Source organism: Protopterus annectens, chromosome 11.part0 (assembly GCF_019279795.1).
Source record: "Protopterus annectens isolate FY-2018-M chromosome 11.part0, PAN1.0, whole genome shotgun sequence".
Lineage (NCBI taxonomy): Eukaryota > Metazoa > Chordata > Ceratodontiformes > Protopteridae > Protopterus > Protopterus annectens.
The window spans coordinates 82,824,353-82,844,050 of NC_056745.1; the positions used below are offsets into that span (position 1 = coordinate 82,824,353).

General features: G+C 38.3%; 1 protein-coding gene across 1 annotated transcript in view; it reads right to left on the reverse strand.

Annotated features, from left to right (window-relative positions):
• The window catches only part of LOC122815180 (guanylyl cyclase inhibitory protein-like), a 397,270-nt gene extending 396,657 nt beyond the window's left edge, over positions 1-613 (reverse strand). The window contains exon 1 of the mRNA XM_044087463.1: positions 515-613. Coding sequence (XP_043943398.1) covers positions 515-585 — 71 coding nt within the window. The 5' untranslated portion in view covers positions 586-613. The remainder of the gene's footprint in view (positions 1-514) is intronic.
• Positions 614-19,698: the final 19,085 nt, after the last annotated feature.

Genomic DNA, 19,698 nt, shown 5'->3' on the forward strand with positions numbered 1-19,698 from the left:
TATATACACACACACACACACACACACACACACACACACACATACACTTTTTGCTTAAAGGCAAAGGCATGTAAGGCATGAAATTCAAAGGAAAGTAACATATATTTGAGAAAATGTACACCTATGATTAGTTTCACTGCAAAATTTTACTGTTCTGTACCACTAAGGAAATGCAATTAAAATATAAGTTACCAAGAAAAAGCCTGAAAAAGTTATGTTGCAAATTTGCCTTCCACCATTCTCAAAAAGTCTTAAATGAAAGCAAGTGAAGCATTACAGTGAAACAAACACATTGCTATAATAATTACCTACACCACTCGTGGAGCTCTGTGGCATAGGTACCACATTTCCACTTAGGTAAAGCTGCGGTGAAGCATTACAGTGAAACAAACACATTGCTATAACAATTACCTCTACCACTCGTGGAGCTCTGTGGCATAAGTACTACATTTCCAGTTAGGTAAAGCTGCTGTGAAGCATTACAGTGAAACAAACACATTGCTATAATAATTACCTATACCACTCGTGGAGCTCTGTGACATAGGTACCACGTTTCCGGTTAGGTAAAGCTGCTGCTTGTCCCATCTTAGACAGAAACTCTACTTTAAGGACTTTGCTGAAATTTGCACACCATATAAAAGATGTTCCATGTAGTGAGTATATATACCTGCAGTGAAAGTAATTAGTGTCAGACAGATGAGTAAGGATTTTCAGAGTATTCGTGCATTAGAAGAATTGTGAGTACAGTTAATAATTGCTAAGTGCAAGAAGAATTAGCAGAAAGACTCTCTCTCTCCCACTTTCAAATTAATTAAATAAGCAGACACTCAGAGTTAATGATGGTTTAATCAAGTAAATGACTATGAGAACAGATACAGCAAATCTTAAAACCAGAAGAAGCATCTGGCCTTTGGAATGATATTGTGCATGAGAAATGTAATGAAAGGTGCAGAACAGCAATAAAACGAAGATAGATAGAGGAAGTGAAAACGGCAAATCTGGGTTTTGTACACTACCTGACAGTGAGTGACATAACAAACACTAGCAGAGGTTCTACCATATTCATTAGTAATTTGATGAAGGTAACTGTGGTTATTCCACCCAGATGGGCAACATACACCACAAACCAAAACACATTCTTGTTCTTGGACTGCTCTACAGACGTGGTAAAATCAATGCATTTGATTAGTAATTAATAGATAGACAGAGCTTACATAATTGATTTTTTAAATGCAAAGAGCCCCAGAAACAGTATCTTTTACAGGCAGTGTTGTATCCTGTGTGCTACACCCTTCTCTTCACATCTCTTCCCTTCTGCTTTTTCTAGTATGAGTCATCATGGATATACCCAAAATACACAAACTAAAACTGGTCAGAAGAACGGTCACTCTGATGTTAAAAAAAACATATTTATTCATAAACAAACAATTCATAACTTAGACTTTATTAGAATCTACCATTTAAAACCTTAATACAGTTTAAATAACCCTCCAAAGAAGTCACAGTTCACATCCAATCAATTATTACATAACTCAATACAAATATTACATAACTGATTTTAAAAACACTGCAACAAGACAAATCCCAAAAAAAAAATTCATTCATGTTCAAAAAATATTTTGCACCGAATAAAAATATGTAATTTAATCCAAATAAGAGTTAAGCCTTAAAATGTTGGCAATTGAAATATGTTCATTCAAGTATGGGTGCATGAGTGCGGTAAGCCTTATTTGCCACAAAACTTCCCATGCTTCAATTAGGTCTCCCAAGGGACTGCCCCTAGGGGGGTTTTGAAACCATATCCAACCCAAAAAGCAAACTGATGACTTGGATTTTTAAAAATATGGTTATACAATGCATTATTAATATTTTTATTCCTAATGTCAAGATTGTGTTTGTACATCCAGTCCCTTAATCCCCTTTGGATCTTTCCAACATAAAAGCCGCAACATTGTTGACATAAAGCAAGGTAAATCACCCCCACCAAGTTACAGGTACAATGAAAACTTGCTTTAACTACATGTTTGTCTACCATGACCACTTATCTCTCTGAAATGAATTTACACTATGTGCAAAAAACACACCTAAAAGTGACGTCTTTTATCAGTACTAAAATAGAACACTCTACAGTTTCTAAGTACTTCTTCAGACATTTTCCCTTTTTATATACTATTCTGGGATTATAGACCATCACTTCTACTAACCCATCAAAACAGGAAAAAAATCTTCCAATTCCTAGTAAGAACACCCAAAATGTTTTCATGGTCTACTGCATAGGTGGTGATAAAAGAATGTTTACATTCTATATCACCTGTTTCTCTAGCCCCTGCAAAACCAGATCTATTAGATTGTCTGTTTCTAAGCAAAGGTTGAAAATAACTGTCACAAAAATATGTATTAGTGTATGTATTAGTTATATGCTTAGTGCATTTAAAGCTTGAAAAGGTTTAACACGTTTATTCTATTTCACACTGCATAAATCTGTACGAATTGCAGAAAGCTTTCTAACCTTGAATTGTCATGAAATATGCGTAGCTATTGCTTATGCTTTGGAAACTTACAAGGAAGCAGATAATTTCTGCTTGTGTCAGGAAAATAATGAATAGAACAATACCACTTGTATTAACGTTATGAGACTTAGACAAGGAGTTCCGTTTGTGCTGTGAGAAAATACACAGCTGCAGAAGCTATAGATAATCAGAACAAAGACTGCTTGAAAATATGAACTGCAATCAGCATTTGCTTGTGCCTAAGTTAGAGAAGTACCTTGAAATGTAACACATGTATTAGAACTATACAATAGAAGCTTGTAACGGGCTAGGGCCCACCAAGCCCAGGTTGTTTTTCTCAAAATGTTTTTCAGAAATCCGGTCATGTCAGCAGAAAATCTGAGTAACATCTGCTGTAAAACAATACTGAAAGTTGTGTTTGATTACGTCAGCCATAGAAGGCCATGTCTTGTAGAATAGTATAAGAATAGCATACTTCCTGTTAGTAGTTAAGCAAAATCCTGTATTTTCATGTTTTTGTCTCCTTGCAGCAAGTTATTAAATGTGTCTTAACTGAACCTTACGTGTATTGGTCTTTGAAGTTTTTTCCTTTGACAGATTGGTCCTTCGGACCGGAAACCCTCACTTTGCCTCGGATCAGACAGGCCAGGTGGCTTGAAACCGTACGGGGAAGAAACCACATCGGTTCTTCTTATTTGAAAAGCCCTCTGACTGAACTGTCATACAAAAGAGGCCAGCCACTTTCTGATCTGCGAATGAAGGACGGGTTTTTCACGAACCAGGTGATCAATCACGAAGGCTCAGGTAAGGTGAATCTACCTTTTTTCTGTTTTAGATCAGGGACTAGATTTGTATTGTTTTTGTCAGGACTATATTTTTATAAGTCAGGGACAAAAAAGATTACTGTCTTGTCATAGATCAGGGAAACAGAGCAGGTAGGCAGTCATTCTGAAGAGACTATAACAAAATCCGTGGTACCACATTAAAAATAAGGAGTTACGTAATGATTAAAAGGTTAGAACAAAATGGGTAATAATTGCACAAAAAGACCCCAAAATACGCCGTTAACCGAAGACGCGAAATACATGCAGTCACAGCGTGCTGATAATATTAAATACTATTCAAAATGGGTTAATAAGTATGAATTTGATGGTAAATTAGAAAAGTCCTCGCTTGTTAAACTTGTCAAACAGCTTAAAACCGATTCCAGAGGTCGGGTAAAAAAGCAGTGCCAGTTAGGAATTCCTCAGGCACGCAGGTGGATTGAGGAAGTAAACCGTAGGGAACAAAAAAGCAATAATTCAAAACCAATATTTTTAGATAAGGAGGACAATAACTTAGTAATAGCATCGGCCCCTCTGCCTCCCTTACCAGAATATGAAGCAAGTGAACAAGTTAGTCCACCCCCGCGATATTCTGCTGTTACCATAAATAGAGACACTACAAAAGCAAAACCATTTATTAGAGATCCCATCAAGACCAGGTCTCGAACACAGGCAGGTAATTCAAAAGGGGACATTGAATTATATCAAATGGGTAGAAATTCACGATCTATGAGTGAAGAAGAAATATGCCCACATCCTCAGGCAGGGCAAGAAGGTCAGGACCCAACTATTCTAGTGTATAGACCATTGAGTCCGGAAGATATCCAGAAAGCCACTGAGGGAATTCCCCATCCAAAAGTTAATTTCAGAAAGTTCTTAAAAGATTTACAAGGAATGAGGCTGAGTTATAATTTAAATGGAGAAGATGTAGAAAAGGTAGTCAGACAAATTGTTGGACCAGATTGGCACATGATTAGCGGCAACTGGAATCCCCGTGATGCTGCGCTCAGGCCCCTCCCACATAGCAGCGCAGAGTTAGACAACAGAGTAAAAGGTCTTACAGACCGCATCTCTGAGAAATAGAAGCCTATAGCAGACTGGACTTGCATTAATCAATGCATCCAACAAGAAGGTGAAACTATTGACAGATATTATGCCAGACTGTTAGAATGTTTTAATAACCATCGTGGAATGCAGGCTCCTGAAGATCAAACACACGATTCCCCATATGAGCAGCAGCTAAAGAATGCATTTTTGAAAGGCAGCATTGCACCCATAAGCAGTTTTATTACAAAGCACATGGTAGATCATCGTACAAGCAGGTTACAGTCACTACTTGAATATGCTAGGCATGCCGAAAGGCATTTTAATAGCAAAAAGAAAAAGAAAGCCCAAGTATTTTCTGTAGAAGATGGAGCAGAAGTTTATGTAGTACAGTCCAGGAAAAAGGGCAAGAAAAATGCCCAGGGAAACAAACAATCTGATCAGCGATCAGAGGACTTTGAAGGGCAAAAGAAAAGGGGTGAATGTTTCAAATGCGGTAAAAAGGGACACTTGGCAAGGGATTGCAAGAAAAACAAGAAGGCAACCATGGAAGACAAGGAGGGTGAGGGCTGATTATATGATAGTCAGGAATCACTAGAAGGGGATAGCAGAGAAATGACAAATGAGAATGAGATAGAGAGAGTAGAGGATGTGACAGAAGAAATAGAGGAAGTGCAGGAAGTTACGGATAGTGAAGAAAATGAAATATTGGATTTAGCTTTATTGAGCTTAGAGCTCCATTTAGCAGACACAAAACCAGAAGTTACACTCCTGGTAGAAGGGAGGGAAGTCAAATTCTTGTGTGACTCAGGGGCATCACGGACCCTGATACATCCCTCCAAATTGCCAGAGAATTCAGAGTCACTTGATTACATATTAGTGAAAGCAGCTAATGGACAGCTGTATCGGGAGCCCCTCTCCCATAATATTGCAATAACTGATCCTGTTTCAGGATTGACCCAGAAAAGCAAAATTGTTGTTTCTGCAAAGTGCCCAGTGAATCTCTTGGGCAGAGACCTTATGCAGCTATTTGGTATAGCAGTAGTTCCGACTATGCAGGGTATGGAAGCACAGCGACAAATTGATACCTTTGCAGTGCAATCGGAGGGTGAAATGTTTTATTGGTACAGCCAGGACTTGGTTACGACTGGTCCAGGGGCAGTGACCGAAGAGTTGATGAATGTAGCCATCAGCAAGTTCCCCTCCCTTGACATTGATAAACATTTGTTGCACTGTACTCTGTATTATTGTAACACATCAGGACCTGATAAGGAATATGAGCAAGAATTGTTTAAAAATTGTGCAAACAGATTGATATTACGTAATCTGTACTGGGACATGGAAGGGAACAGTGTAGCCAGCTGTTCATTGCCCCAGGAGTTCTTTGCACTCTATAAATCTAATCAATTACCACATGTTAGCTTAACTAAGGACACGACTATAAAATGGGTAGACCTAGGAGAGAAAGTCACAAGATGGGAAAAGTAGACAGAGTTAGAACTGTCAGAACAAGGAATACAAAGGCAGAAGTTGAATTGGATAACTCAGACCCACCCAGCCGTGCACTTGCAGTCTAGCAAGGACAGCTGATTAGCACTCCTATTAAAGGAGGAAGAGAATGCCTTACAGAATATACCAGAAACTCTCTGATCAACAGGAAAATCAGATGTAGGACTTATTCGTACAGCGGGACCAGTAACTATCATGCCAAAGTCAGCATTTAGACCACAGAAAAGACAGTATCCCTTAAGAAAAGATGCAGAGGTAGGAATCAAACCTATTATAGCAGCTTTACTTAAGGAAGGGGTGCTGGTGGAATCTCCTGATTCACCATGTAACACACCCTTATTTCCTGTTAAGAAAGCAAATGGAGAATGGCGTATGGTCCAAGATTTACAAGCTGTAAATGACACAGTAATACCAAGGGTACCTACAGTGCCAGACCCACACACCCTGCTGAATGATTTAAAACCTCAGCAGAAATATTTTTCTGTGGTAGATATCAGCAATGCGTTCTTTTCGATACCAATACACCCTAACAGCCCATATTGGTTTGCATTCACATTTCAGGGGAAAAGGTATACATATACACGACTACCACAGGGATATTGTGAAAGTCCGACAATATTCTCACAAGAAATGGCAAGCAACTTGGCGGGATTTACCCCACCAAAAGGTAGTCAGATTTTACTTTATGTTGATGACATCCTGCTGGCGGCCCCCACCCAGCAAGATTGTAAAGAAGATACCATAGCGCTATTACAATGTTTAGCCACTGAAGGACATAAAGTAAACAAAAATAACCTGCAGCTTTAGAGAAAACAAATTAAATACCTAGGATATGTAATATCCAAAGTGGGTAGGACATTAGATGAGGACAGAAAAGTAGCGATTTTACAAGCACCAAAACCCACTACCAAGAAGGAAATGATGTCCTTCCTGGGTACGACTAATTTTTGCCAGAGCTGGATTCCAAACTACACCTTGGAATCTGCAATGCTGACTAACCTGATATATAAAAAGCCTATGGCAGCACAGGACTTGTTACAATGTACACCAGAAGCAGAATCTGCTTTCTGCAAACTGAAACAGTTAATAGCATCCTCATTAGTTTTGGGCTTACCAAACTATCATAAACATTTTTTCCAAACTGTAGATTGTAAGCAAGATTATATGACATCAGTGTTAACACAGCAGCATGGGGACAAGGAACGCCCTATTGCTTATTATTCATCACAACTAGACCCAGTGGCACGGTCTTTACCCCACTGTGTACAAGCAGTAGTTGCAGCTGCAATGGCAGTACAGGCTTCGGCCTCAGTAGTTTTGTTCCACCCTCTCACATTGAGAGTGCCTCATGCAGTCGCAATTATTTTACTGCAAGAGAAGGTAGCATATCTTTCCCCTGCTAGGCATCTTTCCTGTATGACTATATTGTTGAGCCAACCTCATATGACAATTGAACGATGCACGACTTTGAACCCTTCTACCTTGCTCCCAACCCCTGCAGATGGCACACCGCACAGCTTCCTGCAGGCGATTGAGCAAAGACACTGCCTAGAAAAGATCTTATGGATGTCCCCTTGGATGATGCCGAGGTGACATACTACGTGGATGGCTCGTGCAAAAGGGGTCCTGCAGGACAGAACCTAGTAGGATATGCAGTAGTTTCTGATACTGAGATTATAGAAGCGAAACCTTTACCACACAATTTATCTGCACAGGCAGCAGAATTGATTGCCTTGACACGGGCATGTACCTTAGCGAAGGGTAAATCTGTGAACATTTTTACTGACAGCCAGTACGCTTTCTCTGCTGTACATGTTTTTGCACAACAGTGGAAAAATCGAGGAATTATAACATCTACTGGCAAACCAATCAATCATGCAGAGTTTATTTTAGATCTTTTAGAATCTATTCAGTTACCTCAGAAAGTAGCTATTTGTAAATGCACAGCTCATACCAAGCAACAGGATAGGATTTCAAAAGGTAATGCAAGAGCTGATACAGCTGCAAAGCAGGCAGCTTCAGAAGTATTTCTTTTGAATGAGGAATTACAACCGTCTGAGATTTTAGACTTAGAAATGCTAAAAACAATGCAGACACTTACTACGCAAGTTGAAAAACGAAGATGGGTAAAACGAGGAGCAATTCTCGAAAAAGGGCTGTACATCTCTAAAGAGGGGAAACCAATATTACCATCTAATTTGTTTAGATATGCAGCTTTGTTGAGCCATGGGCAATGCCATGTCTCAACAGGGGGGATGGTACAGCTGGTGAACCGAGTGCTCACGACATATGGATTCTTAAATTACTCTAAAAAATTTTGTTCGATGTGCCATGTTTGTAATAAACATCATGCACAAGGGGCGTTAAAGCCCAAGCAAGGGAGTTTCCCTACACCACCGTATCCGTTTCATACTATCTGTATGGATTTCATAGAATTGAACAAATGTGAAAATAAGAAGTATTGTCTTGTCATTGTAGATATGTTCTCCAGATGGGTGGAAGCCTTTCCAACTAAAAATCCAGATGCGGCTACCGTAGCGAAAATTCTCGTTAAAGAAATCATCCCTAGATTTGGCATTCCGGAAAGGATCTACAGTGACAATGGCACACACTTTGTAAACCAAACCATACAACAGTTAAGTAAACATTTTGGTATTTCTTTGAAAAATCATTGTGCGTATCACCCGCAATCTGCAGGGCTAGTAGAGAGGCATAATGGTATTTTAAAGAGTAAGCTAAGGAAGTTAATAGAAGAAACACAGAGGAATTGGGTGTACTGTCTGCCCCTGGCACTGTTGAGCATGAGAACTGGCTAATGGGGCAATAGTTCCCAGGGTCTGTAGTCGCTCTTCCTTTGTGGAGAGGGATGACTGTAGCAGTGCACCATTCTGTAGGGACAAAGCCTGAGGTGAAGCTGTGATTGAACAGAGCACACAGGTGAGGTGCCAGTTCAATCTGTAGTTCGTGTAGAACACAGCCAGGGATATTTTCAGGTCCCATAGAAGCTGTATTCTTGGCCTTGGACCTGTGCAGCAGTAATACTGGGTGCCTGGCAATCTACTTGTATTGTGATTAGTCCTTTGGTGGGGAGAGAGGAGTAAAGTTGGCACTGAATCTGTTGGCCAGTATATTGACAATATCTGTTGGTTCAGTATAGGAGGAACCATTGTGCAGTAGCTCAGAGCAAATCTGGGTATTGCCATGGAGATTCTTTACATAACTATAGAAGGCCTTGTGGTTGTCTTTACTATCTGCTGCAATTCTGTTTTCATAGCTAGCTTTAGAGGATTTGATGAGGGATCTCAACTTTTTGTTGAGGCTGATAAGGGAGTTTTTCCATTCTTGGGACTTCACCTTATTCTGTATCAGTTTATTCCTTCTGTTGTAGAGTTTGTTTATGGGAGGGGACCACCAGATTGGCTTCTTTTTCTTTGAGGAGAGCATCTTAGTTCTACTGGGTATGGCAAGATCCATGCATTTGTGTACATGTTCGTACAGTGCATTGGTGTATGATATGGCAGTCATGCAACTATTCTCCATTTGGATGGGTGCCATGAAGTTAGCCACCTCTGTTTTTAGGAGCCCAAATTTAGCTTTGGAGAAGTTTTTCATGGTGGTTACTTTTGCGGGGGGGGGGGGGGATGTGGATTTCCAAGGTGTTTAGTTTGTGGTCGGATCTAACCAGGGAGGAGTTGACTGTTGGTGTAGCGCAACAGTTGCCCATGTTGGTAATGACCAGGTTAAGGATGTTGCTACCTCTAGTGGGGGTAAGAACGAGCTGGTCCAGAGCATTGCAGTTAATGACTTCCAGGAAACGTTGGGTAAGTGTATTGGTATATGAGTAGTTTTCCCAGTTAATGAAGAGGTAGTTGAAGTTGCCCAGTATGAGAGTGTTAGGTTGGACCCTAATATTCTCCAGGGTGCTTAGGAACGTGGAGTGTGAGTCTTTGGACATGGTTGGGGACCTATAGCAGGTATGACCTGAATCACTGTTTTACCCAATGTTAGTTGCACCTGAAGTATCTCTGATGTGTTATGTTGGGCTACCAGTCTGGAGGTGTGTGCATCCTTTATGAATATGGAAATGCCACTGCCTTTGGAGCTTCGGTCCAAGTTCTGGGGTCAAAAGGTGTGGAATGAGTTATAGCCTGGTAGTGCAGGGGTGCTTTCTGCTGCCTTGAACCAGGTCTCTTTTACAGCACAAATGTCGATGTTCTCCATTTTAAGGAGTGCTTCAAGCAAGTGCATTTTGAGATTTAGACTTCTAGCGTTAAGCAGCATGACCCTCAGATTGCATTTGTTGTAGCTGTTATGGTGGCAGTTTGGTCTTTGGAACACCACCTAAAAAAGGCACTATAGGAGTGGCAAGAGCCTTGTCCAGTATCCGGAAACCCAGGGATGACAGATACAGGCCATCTCAGGCAAAGCATCGAGGTCTGTCAATCATGTCATCCCAGGCAGACAGATACTGGATCCCCTTAGAATGACACCAGAAACTTAGCCAATTGTTGAGAAGTAGTCATGGTAGACAAACATCTAGTTAACGCAAGTTTTCATTGTACCTGTAACTCAGTGGGGGTGATTTACGTTGCTTTATGCCAACAATGCTGTAGCTTTTATTTTGGAAAGACCCAAAGGGGATTAAGGGACCGGATTTATGAGCACAATCTTGACATTAGGAATAAAAATATTAATAACGCATTGTATAAACATATTTTTAAAAATCCAAATCATCAGTTTGCTTTTTTCTTATGTTGGATATGGTTGCAAAAAAAACCCAGGGGTGGTCTCTTAGGAGACCTAATTGAAGCATGGGAAGTTCTGTCACAAATAAGGCTTAACGCAATTATGCATCCTTGCTTGAATGAATATATTTCAGTTACCAGCATTTTAAGGCTTAACTCTTATTTGGTTTAACTTATAGATTTTTTATTCAGTGCAAATATTTTTTGAACATGAATGAATGTTTTTTGGGATTTATATCATATATATGGAAATGTTCTTGTTATGGTGTTTTTAAAATGAGTTATGTTGCAATTGATTGAATGTGAACACTTGACTTCATTGGAGGGTTACTTAAACTGTATTAAGGTTTTAAATTATAGATTCTGATGAAGTCTAAGTTATAACCAGATGAACATGCTTAATCTTTGTTTGTGAATAAATAGGTTTTTTTTTACATCAGTGTAACCGTTATTTTGACCAGTTCTGCTTTGTGCATTTTGGGTATATTGTCTGATTCCTGGTTTTATCATCATGGATAAAGACTAAGCAGGGAAGACACCTCCTCCCTTTTCCTAGTCACAGATTCCAGGTCAACCTCAAGGCTACTCTCTGCCATGCATCTACCCAAACCTACTCAAGTGGACAGGGCATAGATCAACTATAATGGGAGTTGACCAGGGATTATCCCTAAAAGATTTCTTAACCACCACTGTTGGCTTCCCTTAGGACAAAGTAGTATCAGCTCTTCTCCAAGGGTCAGCTGGATTTTTAAGCTCCTCATCATGTCATGAAGAGTTAATTCTGCAGACATGCACAGCTTTGTCCTGTACACATGATATCATTCATTTTGGTACGATCGTTAACTCATAAACATAGATGATGATAATGCATAGAATGACTTGAAGGCTAAGAGTTTTATTGGATACATCAACTACCACAGACTGCCTTAGCATTCACACAACAGCAGTCACACCACCAATCTGTCAGACTTATGCTCTCATTTGGCATCACTTGTGAACTAACCCCCAGATGCTTTACCTCATCCACTAAGGCCAACTGTCCCCAATTCCACCAACATAAAATCCGTGTTCTACTCCTTTCAAGGAGAGCACTGTGGTCTCTGATTTAGAGGTACGGATTCTAGTCACTTTTAAAGTGGGTGTTACTCACACTGTTGTACATTGGAGGTCACAATCGGATGAGGGGAAAAGGAGAACATCATATTCAGACAACAAGGATGTTATTTCCAGTTGCACCTTTGAACCAACTCAAACCCTGAATGAATTTGGCTGCAAAGAATGTTTGCAGTACTTTCATTCTCCCCATACAGGGACTGGATAGCACACAACAGTGACCACTGTACCCCATATTCAAAGAGGATCTCCTTAAGTACATGTCAGAACATGAATGCATCCTTTAAGTACATTGAGTAACTGTAGATTACCAAACTCTGATGATCATTCCAACTGTAGACTGGCTTACCAAACTCTGATGACCTATTCCATAACTACACGAAGCTAAAAAGTTAGTTCACTTTTCTGTTGCTGTGATAGAATTGGTCTTGTTCCTCCTGGGTCTCAATTTAACTACTGGCCAGAGACTCCTCTCCAGTGGTCTGGCATCAACTTTTCCAGGAAGGCTGACGACTCTCATCCCCTGTAGATGTACCATGCCCTCTTTTCTGTTTTGTAACGAGAGATTCCGTACCCAGTTTCCCAGTTCAGAGATGCTCTCCTCATTTTCTGTATAATACATCACAAGTGCATGTTTCATAGCACCATATCTCTGTCAAGTGTCCGCAATATCTCCTACTGGATCTCATCTACAATTAGGGGCTCATTACTGCAGCAGCCTATGGCCATTGAAGGACTTCAGTGACAGAGCTGGACACCAATTAACATAGCTCTGAGACACTGCTTTCCAGTAGAAGGGCTTGTTCTTCTTCTTAAAGAGTCCCTCACTATATCCCTTCCATCTCCACTCCCTTTATCATCACACGTGTCAGGCCTTCATTGAGAGTACTGAGCTGTGAACTGCGTTTGTGCAAATTCCCTGGGACCAGCCAGGATAAGGTTTGTTCCCTCTGTTTTTGCTTAGAATGATACCTTCTGAACCAGAAGAAATGGATAAGAGTTACATAGTAGATGTTTAGTCCATAGAAAGCAAATGTCTGTTTGCCTGGTTTGAAGGTAGTGCCACAGGAAAGAACATTTTGGAGTTCAAGTATAGATTTCTTCTGCCATATTTTGCCACTAGGGTCCCTGACTGAGCTGTTTTTGTCAAGAAAGTCTTACTGTCTAGTTGTCACATTGTTGTATTAATTTTCCTGCTGTGGCAGTGCTAAATAACTGTCCTTTTCTTTAAAACAATGAAAAGCAAACCCAACAGTGCAAAGTCCACAATAAACAAAAAATGTCACTGCTGAGATGGAACTACTTTAATTTTTTTATTTTAAACAACTAACAAGTTTAAAAAACAATAAATAGAACGACTGGATTGAGCGCTTTCTTCCCTCATATAGGGATTTCATCAGAATCAATGAGCGTTCCCATAATCTTCCATTTATAGCCAATTACTATGACATCACAAGTAATTAATGTTACAAAATTCATTAATATTAAATGGGTTTCTGACCAATGTTAAAGAACAACATGTATAAAACATTTATTAAAACATTCTAAATAAATCCTACCATAAATTATATACATTATGTAAGAACTTAATAAATATTAGTAAATATTACAAAATCATGTTAAAAACCTTTAGGTTTATTTTCCAACTAAAGCTTTTTTGTTTAAAATAGGTTTGATAGAAATAATTTCATTTAAGCCAGGCGCTTGCCCAGCTTGTAGCTTAATTTGCCACCATGTTTCTTTCTCTTCTATGTGGCTTTTGTAATCCCCACCCCTTGGATCATGTAAAACTTTCTCTAAAATTCCAAAATTAAACTCTATAACAACTTTACAAGTTGTAGAGTGTTTATATAATGCATTGTTAAAATTGTTTGTGGTAATCTGATATGTATGTTCATAAATCCTGTCCCTAAGCCTTCGTTCTGTTTTTCCCACATAAAAGGCAGGACAGGATTTACAAATAGCCAAATACACTATTCCTCTAGTTTGACAATTACCCTTAACAAAATTAATTCTAGACAATAAAATATTATTTAAAATTATGTGATCACTACTATGTATATATCTGCATTGAGAGCAATGTCCACATTTTTGGTACCACCATAAGTTTTTTTACCTTTTGCACTTTCAAAATTTCTCTTTAAATTCGGCCCTAATTTGTACACAAAATTGGGTTTATCTCCCCCTGTACCCCATAATTTGGGGTTATTTTTAAGAATAATCCAATTCTTGTTAATAATGTTTTCAACCTCTTTTGCTTTACTACCATATGGTATAACCATAGTCCTTTCAAATCTAACATTTTCTAATTCTCTCATATATTTACCATCTTCCACACCTTTTTCGTCACCCAATAAAGGCTTGTATTTATTACCCCATTCTCCTATAACATATTCCTTATATTCCTGAATCACTTTTTTTGGGTACCTCCTTTCTTCAAACATTCTAGAAACCTGGGTTAGTTCGTCATCTAGATCCTTCCTTTCAGTGGTCATTCTTGCAACCCTAATCATCTGTCCCTTAACAATACTATTTTTCTGTTTAGTATGGTGGTTGCTGGAATATTCTAAATAAGAGTGGCTGATAGTAGGTTTCCTATATATTCTAGAATTAAAACCTTTACTTCCTTTCTCTATATATGTATCCAGGTAATTCATTCCCCTATTATTGTATGTATGTGTAAATCTGAGAAAACTTGTACACTCATTTAAATATAAAATAAAGTCCTGAATTATGTTTTCTGGACCTTTCCACAAAATGAAGATGTCGTCCAGGAATCTAACGTATAATGTCATATACATATTAAATTGACTATTGAATACAAAATTTTGCTCCCATTGTAAGAGCACTAGGTTAGCAAAAACGGGGGCACATGATGCCCCCATAGCTACACCTTTTGATTGTCTATAGTATTCTCCTTCAAATAGGATATAATTATTATCCAGGACTATCTCCATAAAGTCTATTAATAGTTCCTTTTTATTACTATCTAAATGGGTGTTTTTATTTAAACTCTCTGTAAAATATTCCAATCCTTCTTCTTTTGGGATGCTAGAAAACATGTCTACCACGTCAATAGTTAATAAAATCAAGTCTTTTTCCCAAAATTCTTTTTTAATTTTAGATAAAAAGTCCCAAGAATCCTTTAATAAATGTTCATTATTAAAAATCTGATGTTTTAACCAAGAGTCTACAACAACCCCAAATGGGTAAGTTTTTGATCCCCTGCCATCAATAATTGGTCTAAAGGACAGAGGATCCAAGCTTTTATGCACTTTTGGTATACCAAAAATGGTTGCTATTTTAGGTTTTAGAACTTTAAGAAATCTATACAGGTCCCCTGAAATTCTCTCTTCAATCAAATAATCTTCCAAATAATAATCAATTCTTTTGTAATTTATGTTGACTTCATTAAGAGATGATGGTTGGTATATACTTAAGTCGTTAAGAATTTCAAAAATCTTTTGGGAATATTCAAGAGAATTATAAAATACCACCCCCCCTCCCTTGTCCGGCCTCATAACTCGAATGGTCTCATCAGATCTAAATTTTTTTTTAATTTAATTTTCCTTTTTACTTAAATTATAATGTGAGAAACCTTGTTTTTCATTATTTTTTAACTTATAGATTTCTTCCTCAATTGTTTTTTCAAAAATACTTAAAGTAGGGTCTATTGGTGGATTAAAAGTACTCTTCTTTTTCAACTCTGTATTTCTACATACTGTTCTTGGTATATTTCGATCATCAAACATGTGGACTAGATTTAATTTCCTTGTAAACATTTTTAATTCTACAATTGTTTCTATGTAATCAAAGGGCTTATTGGGGACAAATTTTAAACCTTTCATACATAAATTAAAGTGTTCTTTTTGTATTTCGATTCCTGTAAAGTTGTAAATGTGCTACCCTCCCCTGGTGAAAACTATCCCATCTTGTGTTATTAAATCTACCATTCCTTATTCTTTTGTCTGTAAGTTATCCAACTGTCCTTTTCTTAAAAAGAAAACTGGGTGGATATTTAATGTATGAATGATAGTACATTAACAAATGCTTGGTGCTCCCATGCACTGTGGATAGAGCACATGGTTCACCTTGTAGGTTCAAATACCATATTCTTTTTGGGTTCCTTTTGCTTATTTGAAAGGCCACCTGATGCAAATTCATCTGTGTCACCTTTAAGTACCATGCTGCTCTGATATCTTTGATATTAATGTCCAGAGGTGATTAGGTAGCCCCAGCTTTAAAGGCACAAACAGGCACTGAGTATGCATTGACTGAAGCATCATTTGTGAGGAGTAGGGCTGCTTTCAGTGGTACAGACATTTAACAGTGAAAGACTTGTGACTGTACCTGCTTCACATATAAACACCACTGAAACATAGGGCAATATTGTATCTGCTTCATAGAGTGTGTTACTTTGTATCACATGTTCCTCACCAGCTATAAAGCTTTCCTCACACAGTTTTTTCCATTTAGCATCATCGGTATACAGCACCAAGCCATGAAGTACTGTTTTGTCATGCTATTTAGCTAGCTTGATAGCTAGTTTATGGATGTTGCTATTTATTTGACTCTTAAAATTGCTTTGAAGATGTTACTACAGATTCTTGCCCTTGTGGTCTAAGTTATTGCCAAAAAGGGACAAAATGATGTACGAGTTCACTTGCCAGGTCAGCAAATGCAAAAATTAAATTGATACTTAGGTATAATTGAATAACTTTTCCTACAAAGTGTAATTCTCTGCTTTATCAAAAAAATTGCTCTTATACATGTTTTGGAAACACGTCTGTTGCTGTTAAATCGTAACCAGATAGGAATATATATATGGATGTGTTGAGTTCTGAATAAAGCAAACATTAAACATTAAAAACATTTAGACTCTTGGCAATATTTTGTGGCAAAAATGCAAGAGCTAAAAACTGAATTTAAAACTTCACCATCAGAAATTTAAGAAATGAAACTTTGAGAATGTCCAGGGTGTACAGATATGCTGTACCCATCTCCAAGGAAGCTATCTATTCTTGTAGATCTTTAAGATTAACTTTCAGAATCCATATTGTTGTTACAAACTACTTCAGGTCACACACATCTATCTCATTTCTCTACTTTTTTTACTTTTCCTAAAATTAATGTCACACCCTCCAAGGTGGTCTTTTGTGTAGTGTTTGAAAAGCTAATTCTAAATATGGGTATACTTGTCAGCATTCTGTCAGGAAATAGAACCCATGAAAATTCCATGGAATAACATTTTAAAAATAAATTCAGAATACACTTATCCATAATAATTTGGACCAACTGTCCAGAAGATGTTGAAGCATCTTAATCTGATGATGTCATTTTCATTCTTCCTCAACGAATGTGTTACAGATCCAATCCTTGGCAATGACTCATCCGCATACTTCAGACTTTCTATCCAACTCTCAAGCTCCTCTCTCTACCCATAATGTCCTATTCTCTCCCTAACACATCAGATCTCATTTGTCGCCTTCGCATACAGACGTGGAATCCTATTCTTGCAGTTTTTTTTATAGTTTCTGTATTTGTCAGTGAAAACGTTTTAGTTACCTTTAATCTAAACTCTTTCTCTGCTACATATAATATATATACCTCTATGATGAAAGGAGATACTGCCAGCCCAGCTAGCTGCAAATTTGTAAATAATTATATGCCATTGGTGAATATTGAAATGATTTATAAAAGATGATGTGTTACAAATGTATTAGAACTATATGTCGTGTGTATATCAAACCGCTTGTACAGGTGTGTGTGTTGAAAAGGTATTTGTAGAGTACTATGTTTGACATGTAACCACAGTGTGCCCTACTGGAAGAGAACAGAAACGTACATGCATTATTGTAACTGTTTAAATTTATATATTTTAACAGTGGAAACTGGAATATAGGAGGTTAACTTCAGTCTAGCAAACATCAGAAAAACAACTGAAATTAAATTATTTTATAGTTAGGCCATAAAAGATGGTCTTTCAGTTTTCCATGCAGCAAGAGACACAATGTCTGTACTAGGAAACCGTCTGTATTGTGTTCAGGGTGAAGTAATTACTAGTCTTGAAAGCATGAAGGAATGCAACTGTTTTATGACTTCCTGCATCTGCCAGAGATCTGAGGAGAAGCCCTTGTCTATGTATTTTTACAGGTAGATGCTAAATGTTACCAACTGCCATCAATGGTTGTTTTGCCTGGGAACTAGGGGCCAGATTACAAGAAGTGATGTCATTCTGCAAGCTATCCCAGCAGTAATATTTTAGATATTAATTTGAGAAGTCTCTTAGTGAGACAGAGCATTCTGTCTTGGACCTGACAACAACTAGAAGATCCATTCACCACATCTGCCTTGCTCTATTAGTAAGTTCTTAGGTTATAGTAATTCTCTTAGATTCAGTCAAGAATATAGTGAAGCTTAGTTTAGATATTTTTCTTTATTTATTTGAGATTGTCCTGCAATGTTGTTTTTAAATATTTCCTGTGGTTTTGAACTCTGATGTCACTGCAAATATATATTTAGTATAGCCTTGTTCTTTTACTATTTAGTATTAAATATATTTAAACCTTTCATTATGGCTGGTCTTTGTAGAGATATTTAAGTTTTGAGAGTACTTGCATATTTATCTGGTGACACTGTGTAGGCCACTCCTAACAGCCTCACTCTTGGTCAGACTACCATTTGTATTTGTGTTAATATTACACAGTAATATTGGACACCCTTTGTTAAGGGCCTAAAGTAGCTGATAAGGAGTGACTGCTGGCTGTAAAAACTACCTTATAGCCTTGGCAGAAGGGGGCATAGCTATTAAAGCTGTGTCAGCCTTTCACAGGTGTGTGTGTGTGTGTGTGTGCGTGCGTGCATGCGTGCGTGCGTGCGTGTGTGTGTGTGTGTGTGTGTGTGTGTGTGTGTGTGTGTGTGTGTGTGTGTGTGTGTGTGTGTGTGTGAGTGTGTGTGTGTGTGTGTGTGTGTGTCAGCTACGTGAGCAAGGATGGAAGCACTGGTTGGACAGAGAGGGTGCTGGAGGTCTTGGCTTGGTCATTCAGCTGGGATCTCAACTCTATAGCTGTGCCAGTGGGAAGTCTTATTGGGGATCTGAAGAAAGAGGGAGAAACCAGCCCCGGAATGACTGTGGTCTCTATGTGCTCTTAAGGGAGATTGCACTTGATGCAGAGAGCTGCATCTGGAAATACTGTATGTGTACCTGTCATCTTCTCAGCAAACATCCACCGCTGTTACCAATGGTGAGGATTGAGGCTCCTTGATTACTAGTCTAGTGGAGGGTCATCACATTTGGTTGGTAGTGGTAGGACATCTACATCACATTTGGTTGGCAGTGGAGGAATATCCACATCACAACCTCCTTTCTCTAATCTTAAACCTCCCTCTTATTTTTCAGATTTTCTGTGTCATTCTCCTACTATTTTTATAGTAGTCTCTCAAAATAAAACTGCTGGTATTTTGTCTTTCTTCCTTTCTTCTATAAATCCTACTCTATTAAATAGGGTGTTCCTTTTTTACCACTGATGGTACTCTCTCTTTAACAAAAAAATCTGTTCTTTCTTTAACTACTTTTTTCTCTATGAATTTTTACTGTCATGGCTGACAAGACAACAGGTTTTAAGTAATGCACTTCTTGTGTGCATAAAATCCCAAACTCAGATGCCCACAAGGAGTGTGTCTATTGCTTAGGAGTAGCTCATTTAAATAAAAACTGTACAACTTGTGCAGGATTTAACTCAAGAGCCATAGGTGACATGTGGAGTAAGCTTGTATGTAAATGTTTGCTTTCTCCCTCATCTTCTTCCTCTTCAGGGGCTCAAACCCCCAGTAAGTCTTCAAAATCTCCATCAGAGCACAGAAAGCATTAATCTCTGAAGTCTTTTAAGACTTCCTCAGAACCAACTTTAAAAGTTCCCAAACTGTCAGATCCAAGTTTGTTGGACCCAAAAA